The sequence below is a fragment of the Rhamphochromis sp. 'chilingali' genome (assembly GCF_963969265.1).
Source record: "Rhamphochromis sp. 'chilingali' genome assembly, chromosome: 10".
Classification (NCBI taxonomy): Eukaryota; Metazoa; Chordata; class Actinopteri; order Cichliformes; family Cichlidae; genus Rhamphochromis; species Rhamphochromis sp. 'chilingali'.
In genome coordinates this window covers 9,590,046-9,608,711 of record NC_137937.1, presented here as the reverse complement: position 1 = coordinate 9,608,711, position 18,666 = coordinate 9,590,046, and the positions used below count along the sequence as shown (strand labels likewise).

At 37.7% G+C, this 18,666-nt stretch overlaps 1 protein-coding gene across 1 annotated transcript in view; it reads right to left on the bottom strand.

Moving 5' to 3' along the window:
- Positions 1-1,427: 1,427 nt before the first annotated feature.
- The window catches only part of nsmfb (NMDA receptor synaptonuclear signaling and neuronal migration factor b), a 74,417-nt gene continuing 57,178 nt past the window's right edge, over positions 1,428-18,666 (bottom strand). Inside the window, exons 13-14 of the mRNA XM_080893543.1 lie at positions 11,961-12,036; positions 1,428-7,774 (exon numbers count right to left, since the gene is read on the bottom strand). Of these exons, the coding sequence (XP_080749669.1) occupies positions 7,677-7,774; positions 11,961-12,036 (174 nt within the window). The 3' untranslated portion in view covers positions 1,428-7,676. The remainder of the gene's footprint in view (positions 7,775-11,960; positions 12,037-18,666) is intronic.

The window sequence follows — 18,666 nt, the reverse complement described above, 5'->3', positions numbered from 1 at the left end:
GTACACACATACACTTCTGCAATTTGACCCCCCTGAGTGTTGAGCACTAACTCTGGTCTTGTGCTTCTGTAGTCTGGTCCTCTCCACCCTTTCTTCTATTATTCATACATGGTGGTTGCTGTAAGGCTGCCAACATGTGCTGGCTGCAGTGTCCCTGTGTAACTGAGTAGGGTAGTACTGAATTCATGATGTGTGTTCATAATAAAGTAGAATGAAGTGTTTTTGATTGCCCTGCACATTTAACATGTTACCTTAGTCTGCAACACAGCTAGTTATGAGTTCTTGCATGCTATCAATGGCTGTTCCATCTGGAAAATTTGTAGCTGCAGCTTACAATGCATCACTGCAGCCTCTGAACATATGCTACTTCCATCTGTTAACACAATAACTATATTTGATACTCACAGCAGAGCAGCATATGCATATTTGTACTCTAGGATGCTTCTATATTATGAACTTCAAAAATCTCTGGTGTATATAATTTCTGTCTGATTCTGGAGAACTAGGATAACTGTACAGATTTTATTTTTGATTTATGTAATATTTAATTTTACATCAATATCAGTCTTGACAAATGTGATTGGGTATTTTTGCCTTTAAAAGAAAACATTATCATATGCATCATTATTCCAAGTCTTTTTGTATGCACACTAATATTTATCATTGCTAAACTCCGCTTCTGGCTTTTTAACATCTTAAAACAACCAATTTGAATATGGTGAATCTGCTTTGAAAATCACCATGGGAACACAGCCCATAGTAATCCAGACATTTTCCATACCATAAATGGAAAATGACAAGACAAAGTGTGATAAATGTTAAAGTGTTATTGAAGTATTTCGAGTTTATCCTCTGAGAACCAGAATTTGATGGCCATCCATCCTCTAGGTACTTGTAATGCTTCCATTTATGTGAAAAAAAGAACATTTACCCCACAAAATGAACATTTTTATGCTTCAACTCCATAGGTCCCCATTCATTTGGAACGATCTTGTGAGTACCCCCAGTGAAACTGGAGGTCCAGAAAGTGCATGTTCTTGAGTAGTTAGAAGTTCCTTGTTAGTGCATCATTGTGACTGTGCTGCTATATTAGATTTAGCATTTACTTCTGCATTACAGAGCCTTAGCAACACTCTGTAACTGATACATGTTTGCACAATTTTATGCTAAATATGTTAATGTGGCTATTTCACTGCATGAGTGCTCAGAAGAAAATTTCATGCATTCTGCACACAAAGAGAAAGTTTAATAAGATGGGGACTTTTATCCCAAAGTGCACTGTGGCATCACAACCCAACCTGCATTTTTAGCATGAGAGGATCTTTTTACTTATGAAGCGACACGAAATGTAAACCAGGTAAAACTTCCTGGGGGCCAAAATGACACCACTGAATCAATGATAAGACAAAGACACAAGCTGTGTTTAACTATAGTTTACTTGGGGGAGGAAATGCTGTAGAAACAATACTTTTTCTCACAGGTTATTACCAACATTGTGCAATGCAAAAACATTTCCTTGCTATTAGTTCAGATACAACACATTGCCCTTGAAATAAGAAGCATTCTCTAATGTCTATTCTAAGGAAGAAACCCCAAAGCTCAGGAAAGCTACCCAGATAATAGTTTTAACTTATGCTAGTATCAAAATCACTATATGCAGTAATGTTAATTGCTATCATACCATGGATGAAGCTCACTGTAACATTTATAAATCTCACACTCTACTGTGTTGGACTAAAAAATCTATTCCAAAATGTAATGCTCAGTTAAATTATTTAGAAGTTGATCCAAAATGACACAGACATTACATAGACATATTATTTTCAAAACTTCCAGAAATACAATCACAGCCCAACTGGAGATGTCAGGGCAATCAAAGCAGTGTCAATTCATCATCCTCATCACACTCATTCCCAACTGAGCCTTGGAAATCTTCACTGAAACTGGAACAAAGCAGGAGGGAGGGCACAACAATGCTTAATAATAATTTGAGTGATCTTTGCAATTGTCAATATGACACACAGTTTCACGTGGAAAATAACAAGAGAGGAGGCAAAGCTCAAACTCTTGATTTATGTAATTATCCTCTCAAGAAATGGAAATGGCTGCTTCGGTGAACCATCACGAGAAGTCAAACTGCGTGTGGTCATTTCCCCCTGAAATACATCTGCACGTATATGAATACCTGACCTTATTAGAAGAGGCTTAACGTCCCAAACATGAGTCATGTTTTAATGCCAGAGTTTTGTCAAAGCTTCCCAAACCGAAGTTTGCCAAGGCAGTCGCTGCTCAACTCCTTTAAAAAATATGATGTTTCCTGCTTTCTCCACTGCCAATATGTACAGGTGTTTACTTTTTATCTTAAAGCGACACTGGTCAATATTGCTGATCAATAACATTGTTAATGAAATAATGTATGCTTTGTTTCTGAATTGGGAGGATACTGTAGTAACAAACCCAGTAGCCTATAGATACCTGACACTGAAGCTTCTCCCGGTGATTTTAGATATTTGGAAACAAAATTTCTCCCATTAGATAAAGTATTATCTTCAGAAGTATTTCATGTGACCTTGGTTAGGGGTTTCTCCACTTGCTGATCATATTTAAATGAAAGGGACAAACAAAAGTGAAAGGGGACAACTGAGAAAGAAAATTGATTACGCCTTCATTTCATAAAAAATTAAAGGCAATTACTACTCCAATCACAAAGCATAATTATTGACTTTCATTGTGTGATTCTGTGATACTGGAGTTTTCGTAGTCTGTGTATGTAACAATGGCCAGTTCAAGATAACTGTGGTTGATATGTAGTCACTGCGTAAACTTTCATATTTTTAAGCACTAAAAATGCCAGAAATGTCTAACCTGCGATTCTGGCAAGCAGCAGAATAACTCATGTAGTCTAACCTTTTTGACCCAATTTACTTAATGGAAGAGTCACTCTGCTTCTTAAAGCAATTATCCTCAAAGCAAAGGTTATTATTTGAATATTTCTCAAAATGACATAATATACTTTAACTATCATTTTTCAGTACAGTGCAAGTTTTTGGAACAAAGATCTTTAAAAAAAAAAAAAATCTTTGCTCAACTCGTCTTAGTAAGTTCAAACCAATCAGCCTAATTGTTTCATGTAAAAGATTTTTGTAGCAGCATTGTAAAATTCTGTTTGGTGTTTCACTGGTAATATTCAAAGATCTGATCTATTATCTCTGATGTCCCACATAACTGACTTTGCCATGGGAATGTGACTCAAAACCGCTCTAGTCTACAAAGTCTGCGAGTTGTTTTACACTGCTCGGGCTCTTCCTCAATGTTAGCACTGATGCGTTATGTTCCAGCAGGAGAGCTAAGTGTTTTATCTGATCAGAGCCATGGGGAAAATGTTGTGGGCTTGACAGCAGATAATGAATCTCCAGTAAAGTCTCTGTTGTCTTTGTTATCAGAAAACTCATTAGAAATCCATCAAACTTGTGCCAGTTTTTAGTATAAGAGCACGATTAAACACCTCGACTTAAGATGTGGTTACAAGTGTCGAACAGAGGTGTGTAATTACGCTCTGGGCTTTGGCCTTTATTTAAACTCGCAGCAGAGGAGAAAGAAGAGGGTCATATGAGCAGAACTGGGGCTGCGATAACCGCTGCAGAATATAAAGAAGCCGAGCAGCGAGCACACTGCACGCACTGCAGTGTCTGTTTCTGTCCACAGAATTGTAAGACAGTCATTAAAATCCAAAGGTATCTTGTACAGTACCTCCAACAATGCTCTTGTACATACAAATATACAAATTGAAATACCAATACAGAAATATTCTTACACTGATTACTGCTACAGAATACAAACTGGGAAAGTATTTGATCTTTAAACAAATACATATCTTCATGAAGGAAAGTCATGAATGTACAATGATTTTTAAGATCAGAACCACCTTTAAGCAAAGAGATCACTGGGCACAAAGGACAGGCACGACCTCACATGATTAGTCCAAAACGCTCATAAAGCCTGAACAAAGGGAAAAGAAACATTGAAAGTTGTATAATTGCCTGAGAGTTACACTAACTTACACCAACCTCAACTAACTTTGACGTTAATGTAAACAAGGTGAACAGGCAAAACTAGCCAGACTGTACACAACGGCTGTAAAATACTACTACAATTTAAATACTGAACAGCGGCTCCCTGTTTGAAGTAACAGTTGGCGGTTTGATCAGCAAACACAATCAAAGGCTGATTGAATAACAAAGGAGGAGAGGGATGCCATGCAGACATCTGCATAGACTGGCTCACTGTCTCATGACCAAAATCATTTAGACCCAACCTGAGCCTAATAGACTCACTCACATGGAAAGTATAATGAAGTCCTTACACGTAATCCACCAACACCAAACAAAAAAAGAAAACACAAACTGTACAATGAAAATGTACAATATTTTCTACTGAGCATAACATTTATGAAAATTAAAAAGGTAGCAGTAGAGAAAATACCATTAAATATTCCCTAACAAATATGGTTCTCTCTGCATTTGAGGTAATTCGAAGACCCAGATGCCATGTGAGACAGTATGCTGCGTGACTTAATGGTGCAAACCAGGAGCAGCCATGGAACTAGAAAGGTCTTCGTTTTTCCTTTGATTACACCAAATTATCACAATGCTTGTGACAGAGATTGGGTGATACATGCTTCGTGGAATAAAATAGTATGTAGCAGCATTGTATCCCTGCCTGTTTAAGTACAGTGTGTCTCAATTCAAATACTTTTTCATTTAGTGCTTTATGTACACTATATAGCTACTTGTTTAGTAAATGGATTTACCAGATAGGCTTGTTTCAAATCAGAGCTGACCAGTCATGCACTCACCATTAATGGCATTTGCAATATGCAAAACAATTTAACAAAGCTAGTTTCAGTGCCTGAAGAAAAAAAAATCTACCCTTAACAAAAAATAAATAAATAAAAATCTCTTATGGAAGGACTACCAGTTAGCTAGCAGTCTATCTGCTAGCTAACAGTGACCCTTGAGCTTGAGAAATGTTCCACATTTCTAGGTACTCAAGCAGCACTTTGTGGAGCAGTACTTGATATTGAACACAATGTCGAACTCAAATTAATGAGTTTAAATATAGAAGTATGTGATTTAAGACACAGCAAACATAGCAAATGTCATGGTAACAGGTATATGTGGAAGAAGATTGCATTCAATCAAACATGTAAGAGACCTTATCTCTGCAGCTTATACAATACCACTCATAATTATGACCCACTATTCTAAATTTGAGATTTCGGTCCCATGAACACAAAAACTCTCGCAATAACAGTTAAACAAGAGGGACATATTTTAAGCTGTTTGGTAGTTAAATGTAGTACATAAAATAGATTTCAGAGGTCTTTTGTAATTTCTACCTATCAAGACTGCTTCATGAAAACTAATTCCAGGTCAGCTGACGTGGATGGCCCAAGAAGCTGCAACAAAGCTTGGAATTTGTGGAAAAATAAGCAGTGAACTATGTTTACAATGCAGACAGGACACAGTATAAGAGACTAGTAAACATATCATGAACAACACACCTTGTGTTACTTTAAAAATATCACAACTCATCCCAAATCCAAACACTAATTTTCATTCTGCGAGCAAACTGCACAGAAGAAACAAGAAACAAAGCGCTTTTTCTCAGCTTGCGCTGCAGATAAGAAAGAGTGCTTTGGTCTGAGGGTGCAGAAGGGAGGAAAAAGTTATTATATAACAGAGGACATGACCACATCAGCACAAGTTTGAGATGAGACAATGTAAATATCACTCATCCTGTCCATTTTTACTCATATTCAATACTCATATTCAATACCAGTACATGTATTTCTAAACAGCACAGTCCCCCAAAACTTTTATTATTATTGTAAACTAAGTGTGCAATGATCAGCTATATGGCATTATTGTATTTGTTGATCTACACAACACTAAGCCCCTGAGTGGAGCTTAATATTCCTACAGATGATGTCATTTAGCTTGGATGACACATTTTTTTGAAAGAAAGAAAAGGAAAAACAGTACCGCAAAACTTTGTGTCACACAAAGTTTAAATTTAGAATTCAGACATTTGTCATTCCAAGAGGAGCTCAAGAAAAAAAGCAGCCATGTTGCATTGTGGGAAATGTAGGATCTTGCGAATGGAACAAGAAGAATGAAGATGAAGCTATCTCAGCCTCTGCTGCCTCAGCTTGAACCATTTGTCAGTCTGACTGAAACGCCCCAACTGCAAAACACAAAATCACACCTGTGCATCTTTAAAATCTTGCTACAGCAAAACATTTTACAGTGGACTGTAATGCTGGAAATAAGCATGGCAAAGACAGCGTTTGGGACACATTGTTGCTGTTATATGATTAAGATTAAGAGTATGTTGAGATGGAAACAACAAGCTGGTGGTGAGGGGAAACAAAAATAAGTCAAAGGATCGCATCGCCCCTACCACTCCACTGGATGTCCAAGCTAAATAAAGAATGAAAGTTCTCCAAAAATGTGAAAAACTGTTGGAATGAACTAAATATGCACTATATTACACTCACTGTAAAGAGTCTGATGTCAGCCTCCAACTGAAACCTCTTTAGAGGCTAGCTATGCAAGAAGGGTTTGAATGCACATGTGCAATACAAACACTGCAAAAGGCTTTGAGCCCACGAACCAATAGCTCAAGAAAAATCAGCTAGCAGTGGCTCAGTGGGCTAAAACACAATGCTGTAATGTTATGAAAAATATGCATGGATGCATCTGTCTTTTTGGCTACAGCTGACTCAAAAGGCGAGATGAAAATGGAGAAAAGCTCCGCTCATCCCTGATGTTCCACTGAAGATGACTCTGTGTGGAGTATGAAGGCCTTTGATTCTGATCTACAGTATGTTGTACAGGTGAGTACAATTCTTAGTAGAAAACAAAAGAATTTGACCTGAGTTATTACAACAGTCTGTAAGAAACACTATTACATTTATATGAAGGTTTAAAAAAAAGACTGCAGTAAATAGACAACTCTAATTCTTAATAAGACTAATCACATGTCCAGATTATCACATGACAGCATGGCGAGAGATGCTGAAAATGTATTCTCTAATGCTCTAGCAAGCACTTGTTTATTTACATATAAGCTCTAATTCCTTTGTAAATAACTTATAAATCCATACTTATAAGCCTCCTAACAAGAGTAGATAGGTTGGCTAAAGGTGGGACAAGAAAAAAACATCCTCAAATCTCAGACAGAGATTCTCCACTGTCACTCTTGTATCTAATAGTCTCTCTGAACTCAGAAATCTAAGTGTAGTTGGCGTTTCTGACACATTTAGGCTAGGATGATGAGTCACTTGCTTCTCCAACTCACTCTTGTCCCCCTTCTTTCTCTTTTCTAGGGTTAGGCAGAGGCAGAAAGTGAAAATAGGTGCAGGTGAGAAAGCACACCGCCGGCTGAATCTACAGGGCCACACCCCGTCGCTTCAGAAGGGCTTACAAAAACAGACCCAACTGCTGCTGCCTCCACTGCTGCTCCAGCTTCTAGCTGAGCACACAGAGCCGGTCTAGGAACCTCTCTGGAGAGGAGAGGAGCCCCCCCACTTCAACCAAATGCCTTGACGCCATACAAAGGTAGGCTCAGATTCGCAATAACTGGCCGACAAGCCAACAGAACATTGGGTGGTGTCACAAGAGGTCGTCGTAGTCCAGTAGCTTGGAGTGCTGGCGGCTTTTCCACAGGCGAAACAAGCGGAAGTCAAAATACATTTCGATCATCTCTTTGCCTGCAGCCAGAGGAAAACAAAAAGAAGCCTTGGTTAGAAACACACACACACACACACACACACACACACACACACACACACACACACACACACACACACACACACACACACACACACACACACTATACTGGCAAAATCACCCGAACTCATCCAGCATCACCCCTACAATTCAGGTATGTTACATCATCCTTTGCCTGCTACATTATTTGTTACTCTGGGGACCACATAAGTGTTTTTGTGCACACTGCAGGTCATTCACCTCAAATAATGAGCACATCACGAAGAGTGCATTTGTGTTCAGGTGTTTCAGTTTATCTGGCCTGACCTGTGCAGCTGTTGGCATCCATCCAAAGAGAGATTAAGCATGCTTAGAAAATGCAGAGTGTGTAAATAGCAAATTACTCTTAACTCTTAAAAATGTTTTGGAGGCATCATTTGCTGGGTGGTTTTACCTGACTCACATTTATCTTGGCCATACTGGCCTGAATATAAGGCAATCTTTAGGCTTGTGTGACAGTAATTCCATACCATATAACTGAAGATGAGTTACATTGTGTTTGTATATGTAGAAAATATATGGGTTGCGTGCTTTCAGCTTTCAATATTTGGCTCAGTCTCATCTTTATTGGTGTGACTGAAACCATGTTTCTTTGAAGCATACCACCCACCTAAACACTACTGCAGACTGAGTCACCACCCCCACCCTCCACCTTTTGAATGCCAACAAAGGCTTGAGGGGCAGCGCACAATCTAATGTCCCCGTCATCATAATATCTTTGGTCCAGGATCAACAATGCAACTGACCACTCACGTGGCCTGAGCAATTAGGAAGCATTAGGAATGAAATTAGCTAATCCTATTAAAAACTGTCACTAGCAAACATCATGAGCAATCTAAATCTAAATATTTACTATACTGTATAAATGAATGAAGAAAACACCTGAAATGTGTTCCAGAAGAAAGTTTTATATAAACAGGGCATGTGTTTTTTTTTTTTCCCCATATTGCAAACAAATGACTGATCAATTGCAATGTTGATCCTGGACCAACATTATTATGATGATGCAGAAACACCACCAACGGGCATATCAGACACACCCTAGCAGTAGCTAACTTCCCCTCTTCACCCAGAGAGTTGATGAAAAACTATTTAGAACTTTTTTCAAAGGTTCAGGGAGCATGGCAAACTCCCCACATCCCAAACCAATCAGGCATCTATAGAATGTGCCACAACAAGCGTCAACATGCAACCCCCAGGATGCAGAGCATCTGCTACCAAAGTCCCAGTGCCAGATACCACAGAACCCCTACAGAAGTCCTGTATCCATGCTTTGACAGGTCAGAGAAAGACCTACATGAAATTAGTGAAATTTATGATGACTGAATTTGGATGTTAGTTTTTGTAGGTCTAGATATTTAGTAGCAATTCAGGCAACTCTCAACATAAGCACACATCAGCTGATGGCTCATCCAGTCAGAATCCAATCCCAGTCTAAATTTCTTGTTGAGATTAACCTGCACATGGCTGCATTGGATCTTCAACTCACGTTGCAACGGAGTGCCACCGCCAGTTTAACATATATGGAATCTGAGGTAAACTTTCATAATAGGATGAATGTTTTTTCCCAAAATTTGTTCAAAAAGGTGATTTATCTTACGCTCAGATTATCCACACAGTGTTGTGCACATAAAGGTAGATGAAAACATGCCTAATGAATGTGAAAGTATGAACAACGGACACGCCATGTAATTAGCTGAAATCACTGTGATTATGGAAGAAGCAAAATATGGGTCAGAGTTGGGGCCATTGGCTGTGTGTGGTGGTATAATCTGTCACTGTTCCAGTAATATTACAACCAAATGGAGTTGAAGGACTATTTTAATGCTTACGGAAATATCAGTTTCAAGTCCAGCTAGAAAAAATATTAATTATTATTTAGAAAATGTAAAAAAAAAAAAAAAAAAAAAATCAGACCAGAGGGGAAATGAAAAGGTACGAAACACGTTACTGTCATTTCACTGGTACTGTAGTCTTAGATGTTGGAACAGATGTGTTGTGCTGCTACTGTTAGTTCAAACTGAGGTTTAACAACTTTACACAGGATAAGTTGGTGTTTGATGTCAGACTTTGTAAAACTGAAGAGTTTCCACATCACTGAAGAAACATGCTTTTTTGGTCCTGCTTCGTGGTTCTCAGCAGCTGTTGGGAGTGTGTATGTGTGTTTGACTGGCAAAGCTAACAACAGCAGCTCAGGCTGATGTCGTGACTCTCACTGCTGTTGCTGCTGTTATTGTTAGAAAGATGAAGCATTGATGAGGAGGAGGCATTTTTTACATGGTGCAAAATCAAAAATTTTAATGAGCCTTTGATATGTCGATAGTGCACTCAGCATGTTGAATTCTCTTATCTGCACTTGGAGATAAGTCACAGAACTGGATTGGCTGCTTGCAGGTCTGACTATGTGGTTAAATACTTTGATTTTTCTTTCAGTTGAACAGTGCTTTGAAGTTAAAGGGAATGCATTCATATTTCAGCCTTTTAACATCCACCAGGTCACTAGCAAACAGTCTAAGGTTAGGAGTAGCTTTAGGGTTGGGTTTTTATTTAATCACATGCTAAAAGGCAGTTTTTCAGAAACTAGACGTTACCTTTCAGTGAAAGATCGATACATTGCTTTTACATTACAGTCTATCTGTCATAAACCTTATTATATGGGTAATCCAAATAGGTGAAAATTATATAAAAGGGTTGGACACGAACTTAACCCAAACTCTACCCCCAACATTTGATGGCTCATAGAAAGTGAAAGCTGAGTGCAATGAGGTTTTTTATGAGAAACAGTGGGAGATCAATATATTACATAAAATGACTGGTTGGAATAAACAAATAAACGGCATAACAAGGACCAAAGCTGACTATATACTGTCTACTAGTCACAAAAAGTAAAGCTTAAGCAGCTATTGTAAGGAACATGGTGCCGCAGGTTGGTTTTCTTCCTCTCTTCCATTTTTTGAGTCACCAGTTGCCTCTAGTTGCTGTTGACCTCTTGAAAGTAAAATGGATAAGACGTTCTTTTCTCAGAGGATAAAATCGCTCCCCTCATATACAGGGATTTTATATTCATGTTTTTATTTTACGGGGCGATCGTGGTTCAAGACATGGCAGTTCGTCTTGAAATCGGAAGGTTGCCGGTTTGCGCCCTGGCTCTCACAGTCTCGGTTGTTGTGTCCTGGGCAAGACACTTCACCTGTTGCCTACTGGTGGTGGTTAGAGGGCCCGGTGGCGCCAGTGTCCGGCAGCCTCGCCTCTGTCAGTGTGCCCCAGGGCAGCTGTGGCTACAAAGTAGCTTGCCATCACCAGTGTGTGAATGGTTGGATGACTGAATGTAGTGTAAAGCGCTTTGGGGTCCATAGGGACTAAGTAAAGTGCTATGCAAATACAGGCCATTTACCATTTATGGAATTCATATTTTTTCATCAATGACCTAGAAAGCATGAGTGCTTCACTGTGCTCAAGGCAATATATGTGCACTTAGCCAACTATTCAATATGCAGAATGCAATCTACACTGCATACGTTGACCTTAAAATGTGTATAATAAACTCCAACGTGGATGCCAAGTTTCATCTTCTGGCTGTCATCAGGTTCCAGAGATGATCTTTGGCTTGCTGGATTATCTTGTCAATTTTTTTCTTTCGACAGCAAGTGCTTCATGCTTTATCACACTGCTGCATTTTCTATGTATGTGGAGAAAAAGAGACAAAAGTGGTGATGGAGCAGAGTGTGGTGGGTCAGCGGAGGATGGGAAAAAGCACAGCTGGGATAATTATGTTTTAATAGGAAAATAATTAGCGTGGCATCCATAGATGTCAGGGAAATGATTGATGAGGTATCTGTTAAAAGCTCAGAAGAGTTTGCAAGTCTGTGTTTGCTCATATTCCCTAACAAGCTTTCTTTATAGCTAAGCAGCTTCCTGGCATTGACTAATACCCACTATTAACATTCAGAAAGAGTACCACTGAGGATGGTAGCATTAAATCAATACAAACACTGTACATGTGTTTTTTTAGTGTGTGTGCACGTTGTGGTTCTGCATCACAGGTCGAATCAGTGGGTTATCTGCAGCAAAAAGTTATTACCAGAGCTTAAATGAAACCGTTTACAGATGAGCATGTTTTACTCTCACCCTGTGCTGACAGCTCTAGTGGAGACTTAAATTCAACGGAGGTGGGTCTCATCAACCTCTTCAGAGTCTGAATAAGCTGCAGGGAAGAAAGGAGAAAGAGTTAGAGACAGAGAGAACGCTCTGTTCCAAATGCCACCAGCATTGTGAGATGAAAACAAACAAAGCAGTGGTAATGCGGTAGATAGCACTGTGTGCAGAGAGCTGGAGCAGACCCTGCAGCACTTCTGTTCAGCCGGGTTTATGCAAAAAAGGTCAATGTGCCACTTGCAGCACAGTAGCTGTAGTGAAGACAAACCCACTTAAACTCACTGTAGCTGCTTTTGAATGCTGAGCCAGACCTTTTGGTACAAGCCTATCATGTGACTTAACTAAGTCACATGATAGGGTGGGGCAAGGTCTCACAATGGTTTCACCCCAAACCTCTGCTGATAGTGACCCACACACTTTTTCATATACCTTGGCTCATGTGATGTGGTACATGATCAATAGTGGGTCAACAAGCCTGATAAGGGAAAACTCCCAGTAGGACTTAAATACCTGGGACTCGCCATCAATTGGTTTTAAAACTATAGAAGCTTCTTGGATGAGAGGTGAAACGTCCAGATGATTTTTCTTTCAAAGCTCCTAAGATCACCATGACCTGAATGACTGAGAACCTACACAGACAGTTATCAAATTAATTTGTTTATATATTTTTTAATGAAATTATGTATTTTGAATTTTTTTTATTAGTTGCCATTTTCTTCCTTTTGAGTCAATTAACTGAAGTACTGTGCAGCTTAAATAAGCACTACTCAAGTATAATGTGCTTGTTTTCAGTTTTTAATGCATCACCATGATGTGTGTGATAGAAAAAAGCTCATGTGTAAGGTTAATAGGAAAGATCTGTAATCACTAATTCTTCCATTCTGTTCTTCACAACACTCCTGCTTTCCCACAATGTCAAACTCAATACAGTCGTCATTACTTAGGCCCAGTCATTTTCTCGAGTTAGTCTCTATTCCACTTGCTTTACATCTCAGTACTTGTGTCATCCTACCTTCCAGACTCTCATTTATGTGACCCACCTCGTGTCAATCTCAACATCATTCTAACCAGACAGAGATTCTTATCCAAGTCAACATCAGTGGGTCATGCCCTACTTCTTACTATTATTGGACTCAGCTCTTCTGTGTAGTTTCATTGTAGTCTGATGAGCAGCTAGATCAGGGGTGTCAAACTCAAATACACAGTGGGCCAAAATTCAAAACTGGAACAAAGCCACGGGCTAACGTTACTATTTATTTAAATATTTTTATTTCTCCAGATATAAGAATGAATCTTTTCTTATGGACTCAAACACGTTTTGCTGAAAAACTGAATATGGAACAAGCAAAGCTTAATACTAAACAATATATATATTAGCTGTATAATACCAGTAGGCCAGCTCTGATAGTAATTTGGTATGGCTTCGCGGGCCAAATGTAAGTAGGCTGCGGGCCAAATTTGGCCCGCGGGCCAGAGTTTGTCACCTATGCGCTAGATTATAAATGATCTCTCCTTACTGGAGTGGGAATAACCTGTGCCTACTATGAATACAATCAAAGATACTAACCATGCATGTAAATATTGCTGAACTGCAGAGCTCCTTCAGTGACAGACTGCTGCATCCTAGATGCATGAAGGAGTGTTTCCGCAGGTCCTTCCTCCCTGCAGCTGTCAGACTGTACAATCAGAACTGCTCCCAACAAACATAGATGTTTACATCTGCGCTGTAACTGCAATAAGTTAATTAACCGATTCGCACTACAACCTGCTTTGCCTCTTATCTGTAGTTATTTTTATTTAATTTAATAACTGTACAGTACTCTCTGTATATAGTAACCACTGTCCTTAATGTAAATATGTAAGAGAAATTGTGTATGTTTCTGTTCCGTGTCCTGTGTACTGTTTGTTTGTATATGTGTCTTTTTGGCTGCTGTTACAACCAAATTTCCCCTTGTGGGACAATTAAAGGATTATTCTATTCTATTCTATTCTATTCTATTCTATTCTATTCTATTCTATTCTATTCTATTCTAAGTACTATAAAAAAGACAAGGAATCTAAAGACCAAAGTCTCTTTGGTTTTAATCCAAGTATTGTTGCTTCTTTCCACAGTCCAGAGACATGCATGTTTGGTAAACAGGAAATGCTAAACAGTCCATGACTAAATAATTTGCTTGTACGACGCTGTTAAATCTTGCTTATAGTCTCAATTGCTATAAGATCAATAAGTCTATAAAACTGTTATCAAAATACGACTCTATTTGACAGACCAGTTACAAACTACTATCCAAGCTGAGATGAAGTTGTGTTAAACGTTTGTGATGAAAAACTCAAGAACAGTGATAGGTCTGTCTGGTAATAATGCAACACAGTATACTGATTAGAGACCAATGATGATGTTGTAGATGTACAGAAATTCTGAAAGTCTGAGAGCCAAGAGTGTGGAGTACTAATGCAAACAAATAAAGGAGTGAAACCCAGAGCAGAGCAGCCAAATTAGGTGGGCTTCAGGCCAAAGGAGCAGATCTGAGAAATGGTGCAGACTGAATCGTAATTTATGGTTCAGCAAATGTGTCTGTCTGCATACACATTAGCAGTAGAGGACCTATGTGTCTGTCAAATTGGGAAGGAAGGTATCCCGCTCCTGGTGAACAGCAGAGTTCACAGAGAACGTGAGAAAACCTTCAAAAACAAAGCATGAAACATACAGCCAGAAGTTGCAGTGAACACTTTTCATTGTTTTTTACCACTTTGTTTCACTTCAGCTCTTTGTTATTTTTTTCATTCATTTCATTTCATTTCATTTATTTGTTCATTTTCAGGCACAACAAATACCTATATTGAACATAAAATGCACAAAACAAAAAACAAAAATTGCCTGAAAAAGGAGTGGGACGAAGAAAACTTATTAAATCCCACCCCTATACTCACTCATCAACAAAAAAAACAAACTTCCCGCAGCTACGCCCATCATTGCATACAGACCCATCAACAGCCCCGGGCACATACAAGCATCTAAACGGCAGCTCGCAAACAACAATTAGAGCCTTCATAACTGAATACAGAATATATAAATTATAAATTGCATTACCACAGGTAACAGGCAGTAATAACTACAAGTAACAAACACACATACATATACATACATATATATCTACACACACATGTACATATATGTACATACATACGCACACTTTTTTTTTTTTTTTTTTTTTTGGAATCCATACCAGCAATGGTAAGAGGACAGACATTACAGAGCACACTAAAACCCATCATTGAGTATACTGTGACCAGACCAACTGTTTGTAGAGAAATTTATATCTATGAATATTTTTGCATTGTTTCAATTGTAAACTCAGACTGTTCCAGATTTTCACACCACATACAGACACACAAAAACCTTTACGGGTTGTTCGAGTTCTGGGTAATTTGAATTCTCCAAAGCCTCTCACATTATAAACCTTTTCTCGAATTTCAAATCTAGTTTGTAAATTTGCCGGTAAAAGTTTAGTAAAAGCTTTATACAAAATTATGGATGTATTGTAATTAACCAGATCCTGGAATTTAAGTAACTTTGCCTGAAGAAAGAATTTGTGAGTATGATCTAGATAACCAGCCTTGTGAATAATACGCAGTGCTCGTTTCTGTACTGTGACTAATGGATTAGTTGTATTTTTTATATGTATTTCCCCACACTTCCACACAATATGTAAGATATGGAAGAACCAGGGTACAGTACAGAGTACGAAGTGCATCTTTATCAAGGAATTGTTTCACTTTGTTCAAAACTGCGAGGCTGCTGGAAATTTTGGTTTTTATGTGTCTGACGTGGGGTTTCCATGAAATTTTATTATCAATTACGACTCCCAAAAATTTGTTTTCACTCACATTATCAATTGGTACACCTTCAATGATAATTGGTAATTCTATATTATATTTTAAATTACCAAAAAACATTGCTTTAGTTTTATTTATATTTAATGATAATTTATTTATGTCCATCCATTTTTTTATTAATTTTAGCTCCCTGTTTACAGTCATTACAAGATCAGTATAATCATCGCTACTGAAAAATATGTTGGTGTCATCTGCGAACAGTATGAGTTTAAGTACTTGAGAAACATCAAAAATATCATTTATGTATACATTGAAAAGTTTTGGTCCCAACACTGACCCTTGGGGAACACCACATGTAATACCAAGTTTCTCTGAATGGTAATGCCCTATGCTAACATATTGTTCCCGACCCGTTAGGTAACTTTTTAACCAGTTACCAGCTTTCCCTCGAATACCATATCTTTCCAATTTATCCAATAATATTGAGTGATTGATTGTGTCGAAGGCCTTTTTGAGATCAACAAAAATACCAACTGCATATTTATTTTTATCCAGTGTATCAGTAATTTCTTCTACTGCCTCAATTATCGCCATTGAAGTGGTTCTTTGCGTTCTGAAACCATACTGACCAACATTTATTATTTGATGTTTTTCAGGGAATTTTTCTAATCTTGAATTAAAAAGTTTTTCTAGAATTTTTGAGAATTGAGGCAGTAGAGAAATAGGCCTATAATTGGTAAAACTGTGTTTGTCATTACTTTTATATAGTGGTATTACTTTCGCAATTTTCATTTTTTTTGGAAAACAACCAGACTGAAATGATAAATTACAGATATATGTTAAGGGACTAGCAATATTCAGAATAACCTGTTTAACTACAGACATATTTATGTCATGATAATCCATTGAAGACTTACTTTTACATTTTAATGTGATATTTATTACTTCTTGCTCATTTGTAGCTGAGAGGAACAGTGAAAAGGGATTTGATTTTATATTACTGATATTTTCATTTTTATGACACGGGATGTCTGCTGCTAGTTCAGGGCCAACATTTATGAAGAATTTATTGAACCCATCGACAATATTACTCATGTTGTGATTTTCACCATTTGCATCAGTAAAATATTCAGGATATGATGTTCCAGAAGATCCTTGTTTAATTAAGTTGTTTAACACATCCCAAGTTCCTTTTATATTGTTTTTATTTTCATATAATCTTCTTCTATAATAAAGTTGTTTGCTCGTTCTTATAATATCAGTCAATTTATTTCTATATGCTTTATATCTTTGTTCCACTTCTTTTGTTTTTACTTTGATGAACTGTTTATACAGATTGTTTTTCTTTTTGCAAGCATTAATAATTCCTTTTGTGAGCCAAGGACTTTTTATCTTTTTTTTCTTTGTCATGTGTTCGTTTACAGGACAATGTTTATTGTACCACATAGTAAAAATATCTAGGAAATTATCATAAGCCTTGTCCACATCTGACTCTTCATACACCGAATTCCAATCTTGTTGTGCTAAATCGAAATTGAAGGCATGAATTGCTTCTTCATTTATTGTTCGCTTTGCTATCATGATCTTGGTATCTATTTTTTTTAAATCACAGTCACACAAAGTAAAAACTGGTAAGTGGTCAGTTATATCACAGACAAGCAGGCCACTATTAATTTGGAAATCCATGACATTAGTAAAAATGTTGTCAATAATAGTGGCGCTATGTGAAGTTATTCTGCTTGGCTTTGTTATTGTTGGATATAGTGATAAGCTGTACATCGTGTCAGTAAAGTCATCAATGGCTTTTAACCTTGTTGGATTTAGCAAATCAATATTAAAATCACCACAGATAAATAGTAATTTTTGGTTCACCGAAGCAAACGTTTTTTCTATCCATTCATTAAGTGTCAATACTTGAACTGGGTGTCCGATATATGCAACTTATTATAACATTTCTCTTTTTGTCATTCATAATCTCAATAGTCAAACATTCCAAAATTCCATCAATAGCCATAGACATAGTTGTTACAACATTATAGTTTATAGAGTTATGAACATATATAGCAACCCCGCCGCCCGCCTTATTTAATCTATTCATGTATTTTAAATCATATCCATTCAAACAAAAATCTATTCCTTTATCGACATTGAACCAAGTTTCAGTGATGGCTATAACACTAAAGGGGCGAGAAAATTGTTGTAAATTGTCCTTAATGAAATCAAAATTAGAGTACATACTTCTGCTGTTAAAGTGAATTAATGAGAGCTTCCCGTCTAGGTTAATTTCTTTTTCATATTGTTCCTGAGTGAAATAATTACAATTTTTAACAAAAGAAGAGAGAAAGTTACTTTCAGAATCTATTTCTGGATCTATTATATTATGCTCCTTATATTCACAATCTAGATCAATTACTTTCTGTTGAAGAATTGATTTCAACGTGTCCATGTCATTTCCTGGTGTAATTGATACATTGGTGTCAGTTATACTTGTCCAGATCCTCCATGTTCCTCACTATCAGTACTTTTGCCTCTTCTGGTGTCCCGTTTAGCTTAATGAAAATCTTACAGTTTGTTACCCATGTATGTTGTATTTTACCGTTCTTCTTCAGTTGCCTTGCCTTCCTCGCGATATCTGCGTTTTTTCGTGTCAGATGCTCATTAATGAAAACGTCCGTGCCTTTCAGTTTGCGTCCTTGTTTCAGCAGTGCGACCTTGTTCTTCCGATTGACAAATCTCATAATGACGGCCGGCGGTCTGTCACTCCTCCTGGGCAGTGAGTGACATGCTTCTATGTGCTCCAGGTCCATCTCTATCCCCTTGCTTTGGAGGAAGGACGCCACCT